This window comes from Vipera ursinii (assembly GCF_947247035.1).
Source record: "Vipera ursinii genome assembly, chromosome: 3".
NCBI classification, from domain to species: Eukaryota; Metazoa; Chordata; class Lepidosauria; order Squamata; family Viperidae; genus Vipera; species Vipera ursinii.
The window spans coordinates 166,449,392-166,466,066 of record NC_139516.1 but is presented as its reverse complement, the minus strand read 5'-3'; the positions used below and the strand labels follow the sequence as shown (position 1 = coordinate 166,466,066).

Here is a 16,675-nt window from a genome sequence, read left to right as displayed (position 1 = left end):
TACAAAGTCATAACCTGATATTTATTTAATTCTGCATAATTGGTATTGTTTTGTGACATACCATGCAATCCAATTCTGTGTATATACGCTGGAAGTTAAACTCCAAAATGTTTTATGACAGCTGTTCCTTCCTGGACTATAAAATAAATGCACAATGTCCTCACAATAGTAATTTCATATTATTTATTATTACAGTATGACCTTTCAGATAAGACCGTGCTGTTCTTCTGTTCATGTTAGGAACAAATTGGTACCTCTACACTCAAAATCCATGGGGCTAAAAATCCATGGGGCTAAAATAATGAAAGACAGTTTATTGAGCACTTTCCTCATCTATTTACTATTGTAAACTAGGATTTGTAGCCTTTTGAGTGTAGCACATATGTAAAACTTAATTGGAAAACATAATGTACTTAATAAAGCTCCTCTAATCTGGTGTATCCATTCCTGTTTTAGAAGTAAGAACTCTTGAAACTTTTTCATATGCTGCTCTTTTCTTGCTTAATAACATTTAAATGCTTTTCATTACCAATCTGAAATATTTTTTTAACTCTTATCTGCTTGAATATCCAAAAGTGGAGTGTAAATAGCTTAAACAAAATACAGGTAGTCCTCGACTTACAACAGTTCATTTAGTGACCGTTCAAACGCCACTGAAAAAAGTGCCTCCTGACCTTTTTCACACTTAATGACCATTGCAGCATCCCCATGGTCACATGATCAAAATTCCGATGCTTGGCAAGTGGATGCAGCGTCCTGGAGTCATGTGATCACCTTTTGTGACCTTCTGAGAAGCAGCCAATGGGGAAGCCCGATTCACTTAACAGCCGTGCTACTAATTTAACAACTCCAGCGATTCATTTAACAACTGTGCCAAAAACGGTCATAAAATGGGGCAAAACCCACTTAGCGAATGTCTCACTTAGCAACAGAAATTTTGGGCACAACAACATTGTGGCTGGAAGTCGAGGACTACCTGTACCCCTTTAGCACAAGTCCTCTAATAGCCCAAGACGGCTCTCCCCCACTTTTTGTCTTCTCTGCAGCTACTTTAACCACCTCAGGCAGGCTACGAGCAGGTGGCCCAGGCCCTGCAGCAGGAGGCCCGGAGCAAAAGCCTCGCCTCCCGATCCTTTCACGAGAGTTTTGCTAATTCAGCAACTCCCGCTTCCTGCTGTGACCCAACAAAGCGCGGGAATCTTCCGAGGGCACAACGATGAGCCAGCAGAGCCTGCGGCTCGCAAGGGAAAGTGGGCCTCGTGCCGCTGGTTGGCTGGCAGACAGCCGCCGCTGTAGCTCAGACGCCGGCTCGGGCGTGGGGCTACTGCTCTCTGCAGCCAAGCGCTGCCCTGCTCCGGCTGCTCTGCCGAACGTACGTTCGCCTGCCAGGGCCAGAGGGAAGCCGGGAGGAAGCGTTGCCGGGCGGCCAGACGATGCAGCTCCACTTTTGGTGGTAGGCATGAGCCCCTTAGAGAGCTCAAGATGTCTTTCAAGGTAAGTCCGCAGTCGAGCCGTGCCGGCCGAAGCTGCCTCTGCAGCTGCTGTTCTCCCGCTAACGTTGCAGTCACCCGCCGGCGCAGGCCTGATGGAGCGCCTGCCTCTTGACGTTAGCCTGGGTTGCAGACGAGCAAACGATATGGGAGCCGGGGAAGAAACCGGCTGCTCCAGAAAAGCGATCTTTGGCGTGTCACCGCTCGCCGCTGGCGGTGGAGGCAAGCGCTGAAAGATGAAGCTTGTGCGGCTGGGGTGAGTCCTTCTTGTCTGCGTTCATCTTAGACCCGCGGGGTTGTCTGTGCGTGTAGATGGAAAATGAGCCCGGTCAAAAAAATCATCGCACCCACCCACCTACCCCGCCTTTCAGTCTAATGTCACTTATAAGGGAGACGGCTCGCGTTCAAAAGACAGGGGAAACGGCTTGTGTTGAATTTATACGGAAAGTGGTGCAAAGCCTCCTGCCCTTGAGAAACTGTCAGAGAAGCATTCTGGGAGGGATCTTTCTGCAGAGTAAATAAATTGTTATTTGTTTAAATACATTGGTCACCCAACTCCAATGGAGTTTAAGGGGGTAAGTCTGATGGAGGCTGCTAGGAAACACTGGTAGGCCTGAATTTTATAATCATCATTATCATCGTCAATCTTTCCATAGGCAATCTTGGGACCCCAAAAGCAACTCACTGGATTTTTAAAAAATTAACATTACTGGTTATTAAAATACATATTAAAACAAATTAACTAGGTGCCTGGCCAATTTTTGCTGAAACCAGTTGGCTATAACTCCATTTGGCAAAAAAAAGCCACACGGGGCAGGGTTGTTCTCAGTGGCGTACCGTCGGTTGTCAGCACCCGGGGCAAGGCAAGTAATTTGCACACACACCCCTCCACAGTGGGCGGCAACCCAGCGGCTCGGATCGGAGTGCGTCCCCCCAGATGTTGCGTCCGGTGCGGCCGGCCCCCCCTGCACCCCCCACGCTACGCCACTGGTTGTTCTGCCTCTTAATTTTTTGAGTGGGTTGAAAGCCACAATCTAAAGGGCTTTTTCCACATCTTTATGGTGCATTTCTCCACATGACAATTTGACCATAACAATCTACTTTAAACTGGATTAGTACCTGTACTGAAAGATACATAAAAATGTATAAAGTTCTGCTTTATGCAATTATCCACAGAATCCCTCCATGTCAGGAAGAGACCTACATAGGTATCTCCAAATAAAGCTCTTCCTGATAATACATAGACCCCCTCATACTTGACTCAGCCTTCCATCCTTCCGAGGTAGGTAAAATGAGGACCCATATTGTTGGGGGCAATAAGCTGACTTTGTAATAATGCCGTTTGGGGGGGCCCTAATAAGCCCTAATAAGCAGGCATATATACATAGAATGAAGGCTATTGCTAAGCACATTGGTTTGTGCTTAAATTGTAAGCCGCCCTGAGTCTTCGGAGAAGGGCGGGATATAAATGGGATTAAAATAAATAAAATAAATAAAAATAATACTGGGAAAGGGATAGTGCTGGGATATGATGAGATAGGTGGGAGAATTTAATTAGGGATTATATGTTGGAAGTTTAACTTTGGGGCCATGTTTTTCATTTTTACTGTTTTAATAGCATTAATATGGTTTTTGCTGTTTTATTGATATTGTTTTAATTGTTGACTGGGAGCTACCCAGAGTTCAATGTAAGATGGGCAGCTGTGTACATTTGTCAAATAAATAATAAAATTTTTACAGCACCAAGAGGTTCAAGTTGCATAAGGAGATCATATATATGTATCCCACTTTATTATTCTTATGAAATAACTCAAATTCATACTCCTTCCTCTTCCTGTTTTTCTCACAACTTCTCTGGGGGGGCTGAGAGAAAGTGACTGGCCCAAACCGAGCTAACCTTCATGCTAGAATTCAAAATCTAGTAGTTAAGGAACAGTGGCCTGGTTCCTTAACCACTAGATTCAAATTAATCTCTGCACTCTCCCAAAGAATTAGTTCTTGTTGCTCCATCTTTCCTACCAATCTTCTGCCACCTGGATTATAAAGTTATTTTCTTTAGACAGCGTGGATTTCTCAGTGTTATTGTCTCCTTGATAATGATCTACACTACAGAGAGACCTCTTTGAGGGCCTTACTTACATGGGAAAGACTTGATGGAAAAATCATTCTCCTATGTTAGGTATGTAGCCAACATTCTCTGTCTATCTCATAGAAAAATCTTCACACTGACCAGACTATGCTTTGGCCTCGTCACTGGAAGAAGATTTAATAACCCCTGTGTAAGAGCATGACCTGACAGACCTGGGTGAATGGGAACTCCATAGACATTGTCTGTCAGAGAAAATGGTTACTGATGCACAGTGGATTTCCAGATCTGCACTACCCTTTTAATCTGGCCTGATTAGCAGATCTTTCTAATAGCCATGATAATTTGAAAAGGAAGAATGTCTATAATTTTTCTGGATAATCAAATGTGCCAGATAGATAATTAGATATCACTTAAATTTAGTTTTCTCATCTGTTTTAATGTATATCTTTACATATTCTTGTTCTTTGATTATGGATCATGATGATGATAATGATTATGATGAATATGGAATGCAATTTCTTTTCAAGTGAAGGGAAGTTGATTGATAGTGGGAGTTCAAGGTTTCAGAAAATGTTCCCATTACCTATTACTTCATTCTTAAAACAGGTGTTTGTATTGAGGGTTAAATCCAAGATCCTTTGAATGGAGAACAAGGCAAAAGTTTGTTATAAATACAGTTAATCCTCGATTTACGACCTCAATTGAACTCCAAAATTTCTGTTGCTGAGTGAGACAGTTGTTAAGTGAATTTTGCAACCTTTCTTGCCATAGTTGTTAAGGGAATCAACCATGATAACTTATAACACATTTGTTAAGAGAATCTGGCTTCCCCACTGACCTTGTTTGTCAGAAGGTCGCAAAAGGAGATTACATGACCCCAAGACATTGCAACCATCATAAATATGAGACAGTTGCCAAGAGTCTGAATTTTCATCACATGATCATGGGGATGCTGCAGTGGTCATAAGTGTAGAAAATGGTCATAAGTCACACGTTTCAGTGCTGTTGTAATTTTGAACGGTCACTACATGAACTGTTGTAAGTTGAGGACTACCTGTAACATTCTAGAATTTCATGAATTTGCTTATCACATTTAATATACAGGTAATCCTCAATTTACAATCACTCATTTAGTGACCATTCAAAGTTATGGCACTGAAAAAAGTAACTTATTAGTGGTCCTTACACTTATGAGCGCCATGGCATCCCCATGGTCATGCAATCATAATTTGAGTGCTTGGCAACTCACATGTATTTACAATGGTTGCAGTGTCCTGGAGTCACGTGATCACCGGCCAGCTTCCAATCACCAAAATCAAGGAAGAAAATGGATCTTCTTAATGATCACATGATTCACTTTTCAATAGCAGTGATTTGCTTAACCGCCGTGGCGAAACTAGGTACAACTAACTTAACAACCCCCTTGCTTAGCAATGGAAACTCTGGTCTCTGGTCTCAACTGTGGTTGCAAGTCGAGGCTTACTTGGTACTATAAGTTTCTGCTTGCTTTTAACATAATTCCTAATTCAAGAAAGCACTAGAGACAGTTGGCTGGATTATCATTCAGGAATGGGGAGATTAATGCTACCCTTCTATAGTTCAGTACATATTTACCTGAGAATAAACCCACTGAATTAAATGGGGCTTACACAGGTTGCAGTGTTATGCTTTCTGGTTGATGTTAGTAAAGGGCCTTATCAGAAGGGAATGAACGGACATTGCATTAGCATCCCTGAGATACCCGTCAATCCACATATTTACATCCCCATGAATGCAAATGGCACCTTGGAAGCATTCCTCTTTGCCTGCAGGATAGGGTTTCCTATTCTCAGCTCTTTGAAGATTAGTTATTCACTGCATAGGGGTTACTAAGCAGGATCTCTCTTTTCCTTTTTTTGTAGTGTCATTGAATCCTGCCTGAAAAAATGCCGATGCTCCAATAAACAGATATTTCTGATAAATGTCAGCTAGATATTTTTGTATTATGTTACAAGATAGCATTTTAAGTACATAATACTGTAAAATGCTGAATTTCTCATACTGTCCCCATAAATTTACACAAATGTTTTATCACAATCTCTCAAAATACTGTATATTTGCTCTCTGGAGATTTGAGGGTAATAAATATCTCAACACTCAATTATAACACACTATACCAAACCTGCAGGAGAGACAGGTAAATCCTTTATTGGCTCAGGGAATACTGAAGTCAGCAAATAAATGTTGTGCATTTGTGTATCACAAATAGTTCTGGTGTAAAATTAGACTGCCAGTGGGGATTAGCCACAGTCTGCAGGCATGTAGGATATAATGCAGTTATGCTCCTAATATCTTTATCCCCTCATTAACTTCTTCCATGGCAATGTGTTCATCTGGACTAATAGGCTCCCATTATTTATTGTGCATAGGATAAATATGTATGTGTTATTTTGGGGGCTTGCTTAATAGTGATCTGATCCCTTAAAGTTCCAATACATTTATTGAACTATTGAAGTACTACTTTACACTTTTAAAGATAAAGAACACTGACAACAACAACAAAGGGATGTACAAGGTGCTCCAGATCGGTGAGATTCTCCTTCCATAGATTAAAAGGAAAAATAATGGTGCTAAATTACTGTAATAACTTTGTAATAACTTTGATTTGGGGTAAAGGTTTATCAAGATACCCACCTGCTTGTATGTAACATCATGAAACGGGTTTTAATTATTCTTGTTATATTTGGATTTATTAACAGAAGGAGACACCACTTGCAAATGCTGCATTCTGGGCTGCAAGGAAAGGAAACTTGGCACTGCTTCAGCTGTTGTTGAATAGTGGGCGTGTTGATGTGGACTGCAAAGATACTGTAAGGGCTTTCTCCATGGAAAAACATATGATTTGCCTCTGTTTTCATAATACACTGTGATAGGAAAGACACTAATACCGAGGAATGTTTTGGTGTTAGTTTCTAACTTTTGCTTAAAAGGAATTGCCAAAGAATTTTAACTGCAGTTCCATGCTTGGAACTTTCCATATTTTTCTCTTCCTTAAAGAGAATATCACTTCCCCCCCACACACATTACTGACTTACTGTTAACAAAGGGGGGTGGGGGGATTTGAGTGGGAATTCCAGAATTGAGGAGTGCTATTTGAATGAAGACTGTGAAACAAGGAACAGGATTGGAAAGTGCTAATGAGTGCTATAGCCTTAATTCGTATGTTCTCTCACTATTGCTTCTTTGAAACATTTCCGTCAGATGATTTGACTTATAACCTTTTGTTTAGCAACTGTTTGAAGTTAGAATGGCAGTGGGAAAAAATCCAGGATTCAGAGTAGCATTTGGATCAATATAAAGTAGTCCTTGACTTACAGTGGGAATTGGAACCAGAATTTCCATTGCTAAGCAATGTGATCACAAACTGTGATAGCATATCTCAGTGATGGCAGCCCCAGCGGTCTGGTAGCCATCAATAACTGAATCACATGGACATTAAGCAGCTTCTGCTGACTTTTAATAACCAAAGTCAATGGAGAAGCTGGTAGGAAGTTGCTGAAAGGCAGACTGTGCTGTGCTGTGTGTGTGTGTGTGTGTGTGTGTGTGTGTGTGTGTAGGAAGCAAGGAATAAGGTGTGTGAAGTTGCAGTGAGGTGTGCTAGAAGTGCTGTGTGGAGTGGGAGGGTACAAAGGGGTATGCAAGAGGTGCTGTATGGGTTGGAGAGGGGGCCACAGCCATGTGCTATTGGACAGGATGACACAAGTGCAGAGGAGCTGGAGGAAGGTGCATGGGTGAGGAAGACTTACCTCAGCAACTGGCAGTTCTCCCTGCTGGCTTCCCCACTGAGTTTCTGAGGAAGGTAAAGTTTTCTGGGGAAAATGGAAGGTCAAAGAGCATCAAAAATGTGGAAACATATATGCAATAAATAAAAAATAAATTATATCGAATGTAGGGTCTTTGGTGTTCTCTGAGCTTGATTGTTTTCTTGTAGACATTTCATTATCCAAACTAGGTAGCAATGCTAGTAAGGAATGGGGTTGGCTCTCAATTTATATTCTAGTGGCTTGCCCTGTCAGTGTTGATGGGAATGTAGCATACTAATCAATTAAAATCCTCAAAAACATCCTAAGTAAACCAAACAATCCAACATCCCCAGAGGAAAAAAAGGAGTCATCTACAACCAACAGTGTAAAGACTGAAACAGCCACTGCTTAGGACAAACAGGCAGAAGAAAAACAGAATGCATCCATGAACACCAAGTAGTAATCAAAAGTAGAATAGAATAGAGCTTGAAGGGACCTTGGAGGGCTTCTAGTCCAGCCCCCTGCTCAAGCAGGGGAACCTATACCACTTCAGACAAGTGACTGTCTAGCCTCTTCTTAAAAATCTCCAGTGATGGAGCGCCCACAATTTCTGGAGGCAAGCTGTTCCACTGGTTAATTGTCCTCCCTGTCAGGAAGTTTCTCCTTAATTCCAGGTTGCTTCTGTCTTTGGTCAGTTTCCAACCATTGTTTCTTGTCCTGTCCTCTGGTGCTTTGGAGAATAATGTGACCCCCTCTTCTTTGTGGCAGCCCCTCAAATACTGGAATGCTGCTATTGTGTCTCTCCTATTTCTTCTTTTCTTTAGACTAGCCAACCCCAAGTCCTGCAGCCGTTCTTCGTATGTTTTAGTCTCCAGCACTTTGATCATCTTAGTTGCTCTTCTCTGAATTTTTCCCCAAACTCTCAACATCTTTTTTGTGATATGGTAACCAAAATTGGCTGCAGTATTCCAGATGTAGTCTTACTAGAGGTTTATAAAGCAGTACTAATACTTCGCATGATCTTGATTCTATGCCTTTTTTGGCTGCTGCTGCACACTTCTAGCTCATAGTCAAGAGATCGTCCACTAGGACTTCAAGATCCCTCTCACAGTTGCTGTTTTTAAGCCAGGTCTTGCCCAATCTGTACTTGTACCTTTGATTTTTCCTGCCTAAATGTAAAACTTTGCTTTTCTCCACATTGAAACTCATTTTGTTGGATAGGGCCCATTGTTCAAGTTTGTCAAGATCTTTTTGGATCCTGAGTTTGTCTTCTCGTGTGTTGGATACTCTGCCAGTTTAGTGTCATCTGCAAAAGTGATGAGTTCTCCTTCAATTCCTTCATCTAAATCATTTATGAAGATATTGAAGAGTACTGGGCCCAAGACGGAACTTTATGGTACCCCACTGCTTACTTCTCTCCATGTGGATATAGTGCCATTGAGGGCTATCATTGAGTACAGTTTGCCAGCCAGCTACAGATTCATCTAGTGGTGATGTTGTCTTTCATTTTTCTAGCTTACCAAGGAGTAGGTTGTGGTCTACTTTATCAAATGCCTTACTGAAATCTAAGTATACTACATCCACAGCATTTTGCTGGTCTACTAGATTAGTCACTTTATCAAAGAATGAAATAAGATTGGTTTGGCATGATCTGTTTTTAACAAACCTGTTCTGGCTACTAGTTACAACTTTGCTTCTAGTTGTTTGCAGATCTGTTTTTTGATTATCTTTTCTAGGATCTTTCCAGGTATTGATGTTAAACTGATTGGTCTGTGGTTTCCTGGGTCCATTTTTTTCCTTTCTTGAAGATGGGAACCACATCAGCCCTTTTCCAATCCTCATGTATTTCCCCAATGCTCCAGGATTTTTGAAAGATATGGTGCAGTGGTTCTGAGATAACATCTACCAGCTCTTTCAAAACTCTGGGTCAAGTCCTTGTGATTTATATTCGTCAAGGTTGGATAGGTGTTCTCTTAGCATTTTCCTGCTTATTTTAATTTTTGTTTCTAATTTGTTTTTTGCAGTGTTTTTTTGTATGTTGGGCTGTAGTTTCTTTTTGTGTGAAGGCTGATGCAAAGAATTAGTTAAGCAGCTCTGCTTTCTCCCTGTTGCCTGTTATGAAAACCCTTTAATTTCACAACACATGAACAGTCTTAAGCATAGTTTCAACTGGAAACATGACCATCTTAGATCAATCCAAGTCAAAAATGCTAAAGAATTCCTTGAACCCTGGCATCTGACAAATTGGCCATCAATAGACACATAGACATAAACAACATCTACATGCTGTGCAGAAAGGACAATCAACAAGCCAAAAAAGGAACAAAAATACCAAAACACCTTTCCATCAGCAATCAACACCCAGATGAGCATAGATTAACACCAAGATTAAATCAGTCAAGAAGTAAATAATACCACAATCAAGGAACTGCCAAACAAGCTAACAATAAACAGTCCCACCAAATCAAACTCCTACCAACTCTGACAGGGCAAGCTACTAAAATATAAGTTGATGGCAAACCCCATTTCCTACTAGCACTGATGATGTTACCTAGTTTGGGTAATGAAACATCTGCAAAAAAAAAAACCCCAACCAAGCTCAGAGAGCACCAAGGACCCTTCTTTTCAACCCTGAGCTACAAATACTCTCTTTTATTTTATTGTCTATAAGCATATTGTCGTAGATTTCAACAGTGTAAAATACAGACTTGCCCAAAAGTATTTTGTCTTCTATTTGAGCCTGAAGCTACAGAGAAAATAAAAGGAGGCCCCATTTTTAGGACTTATTTACATATTTAAGGTATTTACTATATTGCTTTGTGCCCAGCTTGGTTCAACAGCCCTTATGGTAGCATCATACTATGGCCACAAAGAATGTGTGCGAGAACTGGTGCTGCAAGGAGCTGATATTAATCTTCAGAGAGAGGTATGTTAACTTCTGTATTTAAAAAAGAAGAATTATCCCTAGGGATTGGTTTAATTAAAAATTCAGCACCCTATTGCATGTTTCAAATGTGCTATAGACATTAAGCATAATTTTATTACTTAAAAATATACTTTTGTATACCTTTTATTACTAGAGTCCCACAAATGCTATCCCATGATCTCAGTAATCAGAGATTCTTTGATCTAGCAAGGTTTCCACTTGTAGAATGAAAGGAAAACTGATTTGTTTGTTCTACAAATGGCTTTTCCAAACTCCACCTACTTCAGAATATTAGGAGCATCTTCAGGAATATGTTCCTTCCCATTCTGCTGATGGAAGATCTTTCATATTCAAAGAACCTATAAATACGCTGAGTGACTTCATAAGACACAACCTAATTACTGCCCAGAAGATTAAAATTTCGTCCTGGTTTGTATAGATAGCTGACAAAAGGCCTGAAAAGAGTAGTAGTTTTACTACTAATCATATCTTTGGCAAAACAGAATGGATTTGGTATTCTGAATTTTCTTGGATTTCAGGCACTTGCTGTTAGGTTTCTGTACAGTCAAGGGCGATGACTGAACAAGAGATACATTTTCCTAAGAATGGGGTTGCTAATAACCCTTTTTAATCCTCAATTTTCTATGGTCTTTAAGTCCTTGCATGAGAAGGGTTATAGGATATAATGATAAGGAAATCATTACTGTATTTCAATTAATCTTGTTCAGAGGCAGAATTTTCACTACATTTGTATACTTTTAACACATTATAAAAAATTGTTAATCTCATTGCCACCTTTTTCTCAGCAATGCTCCTTTGTCCTCCGTGAAATAATGTGTCAGATGTTAGATGATTTATATGGCTGCCCAACTCATAGGCAGTTTTTCATTATTGCATGTCATTATTGGTGGTAGGATGCATCTGTCCCAAGGCTCTTAAAGGCACAGATGCCATATGAGAAATGGCTTCCTCAGTGATTGGCTAAAAGCTCTTGTTTCTTTCTGCTGTGATTAAAATCTTATGCCCAGAAAGTTTTTGCCTGCAATGGATATAGTTGATTGGTATGATATACTTGATGTGATTACTGCATGGATACATAACTCCAGAGAACTGTTTACATCAATAACTATCACGCTTGACAGGAAGAAAGCACAAGGCAGAAATAGTGGGAAATAAGAGGGTGTAATTGATTGATGCATAAAACTCACTGGTGGGTAAAATGTTTTGGCAGGCAAAAAAGAAATGAGAGTGTAGATCATGGGTCTTCAAACTCGGCCCTTTTATGACTCATGGACTTCAACTCCCAGAATTCCTCAGTCAGGCGCACTGGCTGAGGAATTCTGGGAGTTGAAGTCCATGAGTCATAAAAGGGCCGAGTTTGAAGACCCCTGGTGTAGATGATCTTCAATAGTAAAATATGTTTGTGCTTACATGTAGTCTGTTCAGACTTTATTTTCTTGAAAATATTAAGCATGGTCTTAACTTACCATGTATTTTTGTCATTATTAGTAGGACCTGTCTACAAATCTAAGAGCAGATAATGTGAGTGTTGGTTACATAGCTATATTAGAATTGAATTAATCTCAAATCAATGTATGGAGGCAGTGAGCATTTGGATGAACAAAACAAGTTCAGACTAAGTCCTACAACACTGACCTGCTTGTTGCCAGCAAACAAAGCATTACCTGGATGACTGAGAATCTCCATAGACATTGTAAATAACTAATGAAGAAAGATTGATCTATATTTAGTTGACAAGAACGGAGGCTGGGGGAATGGGCAAAGTTAACTATGTTCCTGCTCCTAACTTCCCAGAGTTGCTGGGATATGGATAGCATATAAATGTAATTTATGGACATGCCTTTCTGACACATGAAGGAAACATCATGGAATCTTCAAAAGAATAATCTGATGGGAATGTCTTAATTTAGGAATGGTTGCTGCTAGAGACTTCTGGTTTAATTCAGCACTTCCATCATCATATTTTGTATGAAATGCCCTGTCATATTTGCTAATCTATGGGATTTCTGATTCTCATTTTAGACCGGTGCCACTGCCCTATTCTTCGCTGCACAACAAGGCCACAATGATATAGTGAAGTTACTCTTTGAATATGGAGCTTCCACAGAATTCAAAACCAAAGTAAGAAGTTATACTTGGCTTCAACATGTTGGTGAACTTAGACAGCCAGGCAGGAAGGAAAGGCAGCTGTTTTCTTCTGATCCAAGGCTTGGCATGGAGAACTGACAAGAGGCCCACAGAATTAATTTTGCTTCTCTCTGTACTGTTCTCTGGCAGGACGTTAAGTTGTGTATGACTCTTGTTGCTCAGTTTTCATTATATAAGTATCACTCAATTTGTTTGTTATTTTTGTCATTTCATTTGGAAAGGGCAAAGCCACAGCTGATTATGAAAGCAAACTTTAAAAAAATAAATGCTTGATTAACAGATTGGAAATATATGAAAGTCACAATTACAGACTATATTAGCTCAATTTAGAAAACAAAACAACACTGCATTTTGTATTTCTTAGGGACAGGAAGGGTTCCTGTAGGTTGTCATAGAAGTGTTCCCATATGATGCTGTAGGTTGTCATAGCATGTTAGCTGGGAATGATGGAAGCTGTAATCCCACATATCTGGAGAAACTTACCGTAATTTGGGGACAACTGCAGTATATAAACATCCCACCTGAGATTTTCTTACTTTTGCACTAAATAGGAGGCATCCAGATCTGGAGAAATTGTTGCCATTGTAGATTTCTTCAGATCACCTGTTGAACTGCTTTCTCTTTGCTGCAAAGGAGCCCATAACTGTGCAAATGGAGGAAGAAACTGTGCAGTGCTAATAAAATAAATAAAATAAAATAAAATATATCCACAAAGTAAATCCACCGAGGGGACAGAGAACATCAGCCATAACCTGTGAATATTAGAATCTTTGAATCTTGTTCCACAATCTACAGTAAGTAATGTGGCTCAAGGGTCTTGCCAATCAGATTGCAGATCATTCAGATAGGACAATTGTTTTCTCTGTTCCCATAGTGTAAGGAAGTGGATCTGATTAAACCAGCTTTGGCTTCCTCTTTCAGTTATGTGTTTTTGGAACAATGACATTTTGTCTGAAAAGGCCAATGACAAACAACTGGACCCTGGTACAAGGAAAAAAGTTAAAAATGAAGAGGGAGCCAGGCTGTTCTCCAAAGCACCTGAAGGCAGGACAAGAAGCAACAGATGGAAACTAGTCAAGGAGAGAAGCAACCTAGAACTAAGGAGAAATTTGTTAGAAGAACTAACCAGTGGAACAACCTGCCTCCAGAAGTGGTGAATGCTCCAACACTGGAAGTTTTTAAGAAGAGACTGGACAGCCATTTGTCTGAAATGGTATAGGGTTTCCTGCCTTAGCAGGGGGTTGGACTAGATGACCTCCAAGGTCCCTTCCAACTACTTCTTCTTCTTCTTCTTCTTCTTCTTCTTCTTCTTCTTCTTCTTCTTCTTCTTCTTCTTCTTCTTCCTCTTCCTCTTCCTCTTCTTCTTCTTCTTCTTCTTATTATTATTATTATTATTATTTACTTTTAATTAAATGAATTGCACTTAATACAATTACTTAGCACGTATTTCATTTTCCTCTTCTATTATTAGTTCAGTGGCATCTTTTTGAAGGACCACTGCATCCTAATCCAAAAGTTTTGGAGAAACAGTCTTAGAACTACAAGTTGTGCACCCCTGACTTGCATTAAGTGTTTAGTTGTTTCTGACATCCTGTTCCATTAATGTGGAAACTGCATTTTACAGGAAGTAACCCATTGATTCACTACCTGTTTTCTAGGACTGCATGTAAATAGAAAGTCGGTTGCATTTATATCAGAAACTCCTAGCATTTGTTTACTTAGAGATTCAGAATATAGAGTTTGTGGGGCTTAATGTAATATAAAAAGTGTCATCAGAAGGAGATTTCAGCACTAATATAGTAATATATTGCTGTTCAGCTTATTAGTTGTTTGTGCCCAAAATATCTTGGAGGAATTCAGACTACTATGGACTACGGTAATCAGCTCAATATGCACAGCATCTATTGTATAACTTAACACCAGCTGCCTGCAATTAGTGCAGGTTCGCATCCCCCAGGCTCAAGGTTGACTCAGCCTTCCATCCTTCCGAGGTAGGTAAAATGAGGACCCAGATTGTTGGGGGCAATTAAGCTGACTTTGTAATAATGCCGCTTGGGGGTGTGTGAAAGCCCTAACAAGCAGGCATATACATAGAATGAAGGCTACTGCTAAGCTTGTAAGCTGCCCTGAGTCTTCGGAGAAGGGCGGGATATAAATGGAATTAAAATAAAATAAAACTTATACATTTGCTTTCTGGCTGAAAAGGTCTCTTGTGCTTCTTCATCATAGCAAACCCATTTTTTGGTAATTGTTCTGTGATTGAGCAAATCTCTTCATTCTGAGATCTTTGTGTGCAGTTGTTCTAAGACTGATGTAATTTCTCAGAGTTTCCAGCATGTTTGCCAGCAGCACCAATGCTGTTTCAGTTTCTAATACACTGCAGATGTGACCAACTTTTTGCCAAATGTAATATGAAAAGTGGAACTCCACACTGGGCATAATTAGAGAAAGTACATATATTAATATGAAGCACTATATACTACCGTGTTTTCCCAAAAATAAGACCTTACCGGAAAACAAGGCCAAGCATGATTTTTCAGGGTGCTTGTAATAAAAGCCCAACTCCAAAAATAAGCCCCAGTTAAGATTGTCAGCCAGTCAGACACATTTAGTACCGTATTTCTCCAAAAATTAGACCTACGGTAACTGAAAAATAAGCCCTGATGTGTCTTTTGGAGCAAAAATTAATACAACACCCAGTCTTATTTTGGGGGAAACAACGGTATCTAACTATTTCATTTTTGCAAAGCTGCTTAGCCACCAATTAGATAATCATATGTGCTTGTTATGGAAGAATTGAATTTTGCATTGTTCTCCTAAAACAATGTTGTCTTTCTACACGAAAATATAGGCCTGCAATTAAAGAAACATAGGCTATACTGCATATTTCCTTAATAAATAGGAAGGCATAAGGCATAGCTCTGTGGCCCCCTAAATTCAGGTTGAGAATAGTGGTTAGCTATTCTTGAAACATTCCTCTCATCTATAGTCAAGAATTGAAACAGCTCAGTTCTAGTTCTTCTGAACTGAAATTGAACTGGTGTTTTCCACTTCTCCCAGCAGAAATTTTGCAATTTGAATGAGATGCAAAGTTGTATTCAAGTGTAACTGATTCAGCAATGTGATGGGTGTGGCTCGCCCAGCCCTTATTGGCCATTCTTGGCTAGTGCAACACCTGCCTTTGCTGCCCTTAGCGTGATAGTTCACCCTACTAGCCTACTAGCATGGATGCTGGTACATTATTCCTTCTTGTCCATTTTGCTTATATCCTTTTGCTAAGAAACTTTTGCTTCAGCTAGCCTTGCACTTCTTCCTACTGACCCACTGTGTGGGTGATTTTCACCTTGTCAGTATTCATGGCAATGGTGACTGACTCTTTTAGGACAAACCTCAAACTTCAGCAAGATTTATCACTCTTTCAACACTGGTGCTGACACAACATGCCAGAGATCTTTTGGATCCTTGTCCATTGTAAAGTGATGCAGTTGAAGTGGGACTTCTGATTCAGCCAGCACCTCTTCCCCTTGACCTGTCCATACATTGCAAAGTTATTGTTGGTTGAAACAAGAAAGCTTCAGCCAGTCTCACCTCCCCTGAATGGATCATAAGGAGATCATGTGGAGTATTCAAGAGATAACAGTACATGGTCTTGTCTCCCAGACTGCCTCTACAGAACATGGAGAAGTGGTGTGGAGTAGGAGCTTTAGTGGGATGTTGCCTACTCCCCCAAATTCAGTTTTGAGGAAAGGATAAATCTACCACTCTACCCAGAACCTGTTGGGTTCTACCTTCTATTTGAGCAGTTGGTAGACACTTTCTCCATCGGCAGGGAAATGCACAAGTTGCTGCATCTTAAACTACCCCACAGTAAACTGTTTTCATAGTGCCATTTATGATTATTGAAAAAGACTACAGCCCAACTGTTCGTAGAGAGCCAATTTGTGCTATTGTACTTTATATCAACTCATGGACTGGACAACACCTTTAAACTGGCTATCTGGATGAGGATAAAACTCCTGAGAGCACTTTTAGACCAGTGACATTATTCAGGTAATCTGCAGCATGCATTCGAACAAAAAACTGAATCTTACCAGTGTGTAGGGTAGATAGGATATTTTTCAGTTATATAAACATGTTGGGAAAGGTAAGTATGAAGATATTTTGCAGCCTGCATGTGTGATAGGAGTAAAAAATGGAAATTATTTCCTATCATCCCAAG

At 40.0% G+C, this 16,675-nt stretch overlaps 1 protein-coding gene across 2 annotated transcripts in view; it reads left to right on the top strand.

Moving 5' to 3' along the window:
• Nucleotides 1-348: 348 nt before the first annotated feature.
• The window catches only part of ANKRD29 (ankyrin repeat domain 29), a 40,717-nt gene continuing 24,390 nt past the window's right edge, over nt 349-16,675 (top strand). Inside the window, exons 1-4 of one of the 2 annotated variants that reach the window (XM_083358941.1) lie at nt 349-1,494; nt 6,318-6,428; nt 10,189-10,287; nt 12,331-12,429. In XM_083358941.1, coding sequence (XP_083215067.1) covers nt 1,483-1,494; nt 6,318-6,428; nt 10,189-10,287; nt 12,331-12,429 — 321 coding nt within the window. In that variant the 5' untranslated portion in view covers nt 349-1,482. Of the gene's footprint in view, nt 1,747-6,317; nt 6,429-10,188; nt 10,288-12,330; nt 12,430-16,675 lie in introns of both variants that reach the window. The other variant, XM_083358942.1, reaches the window with a different exon arrangement.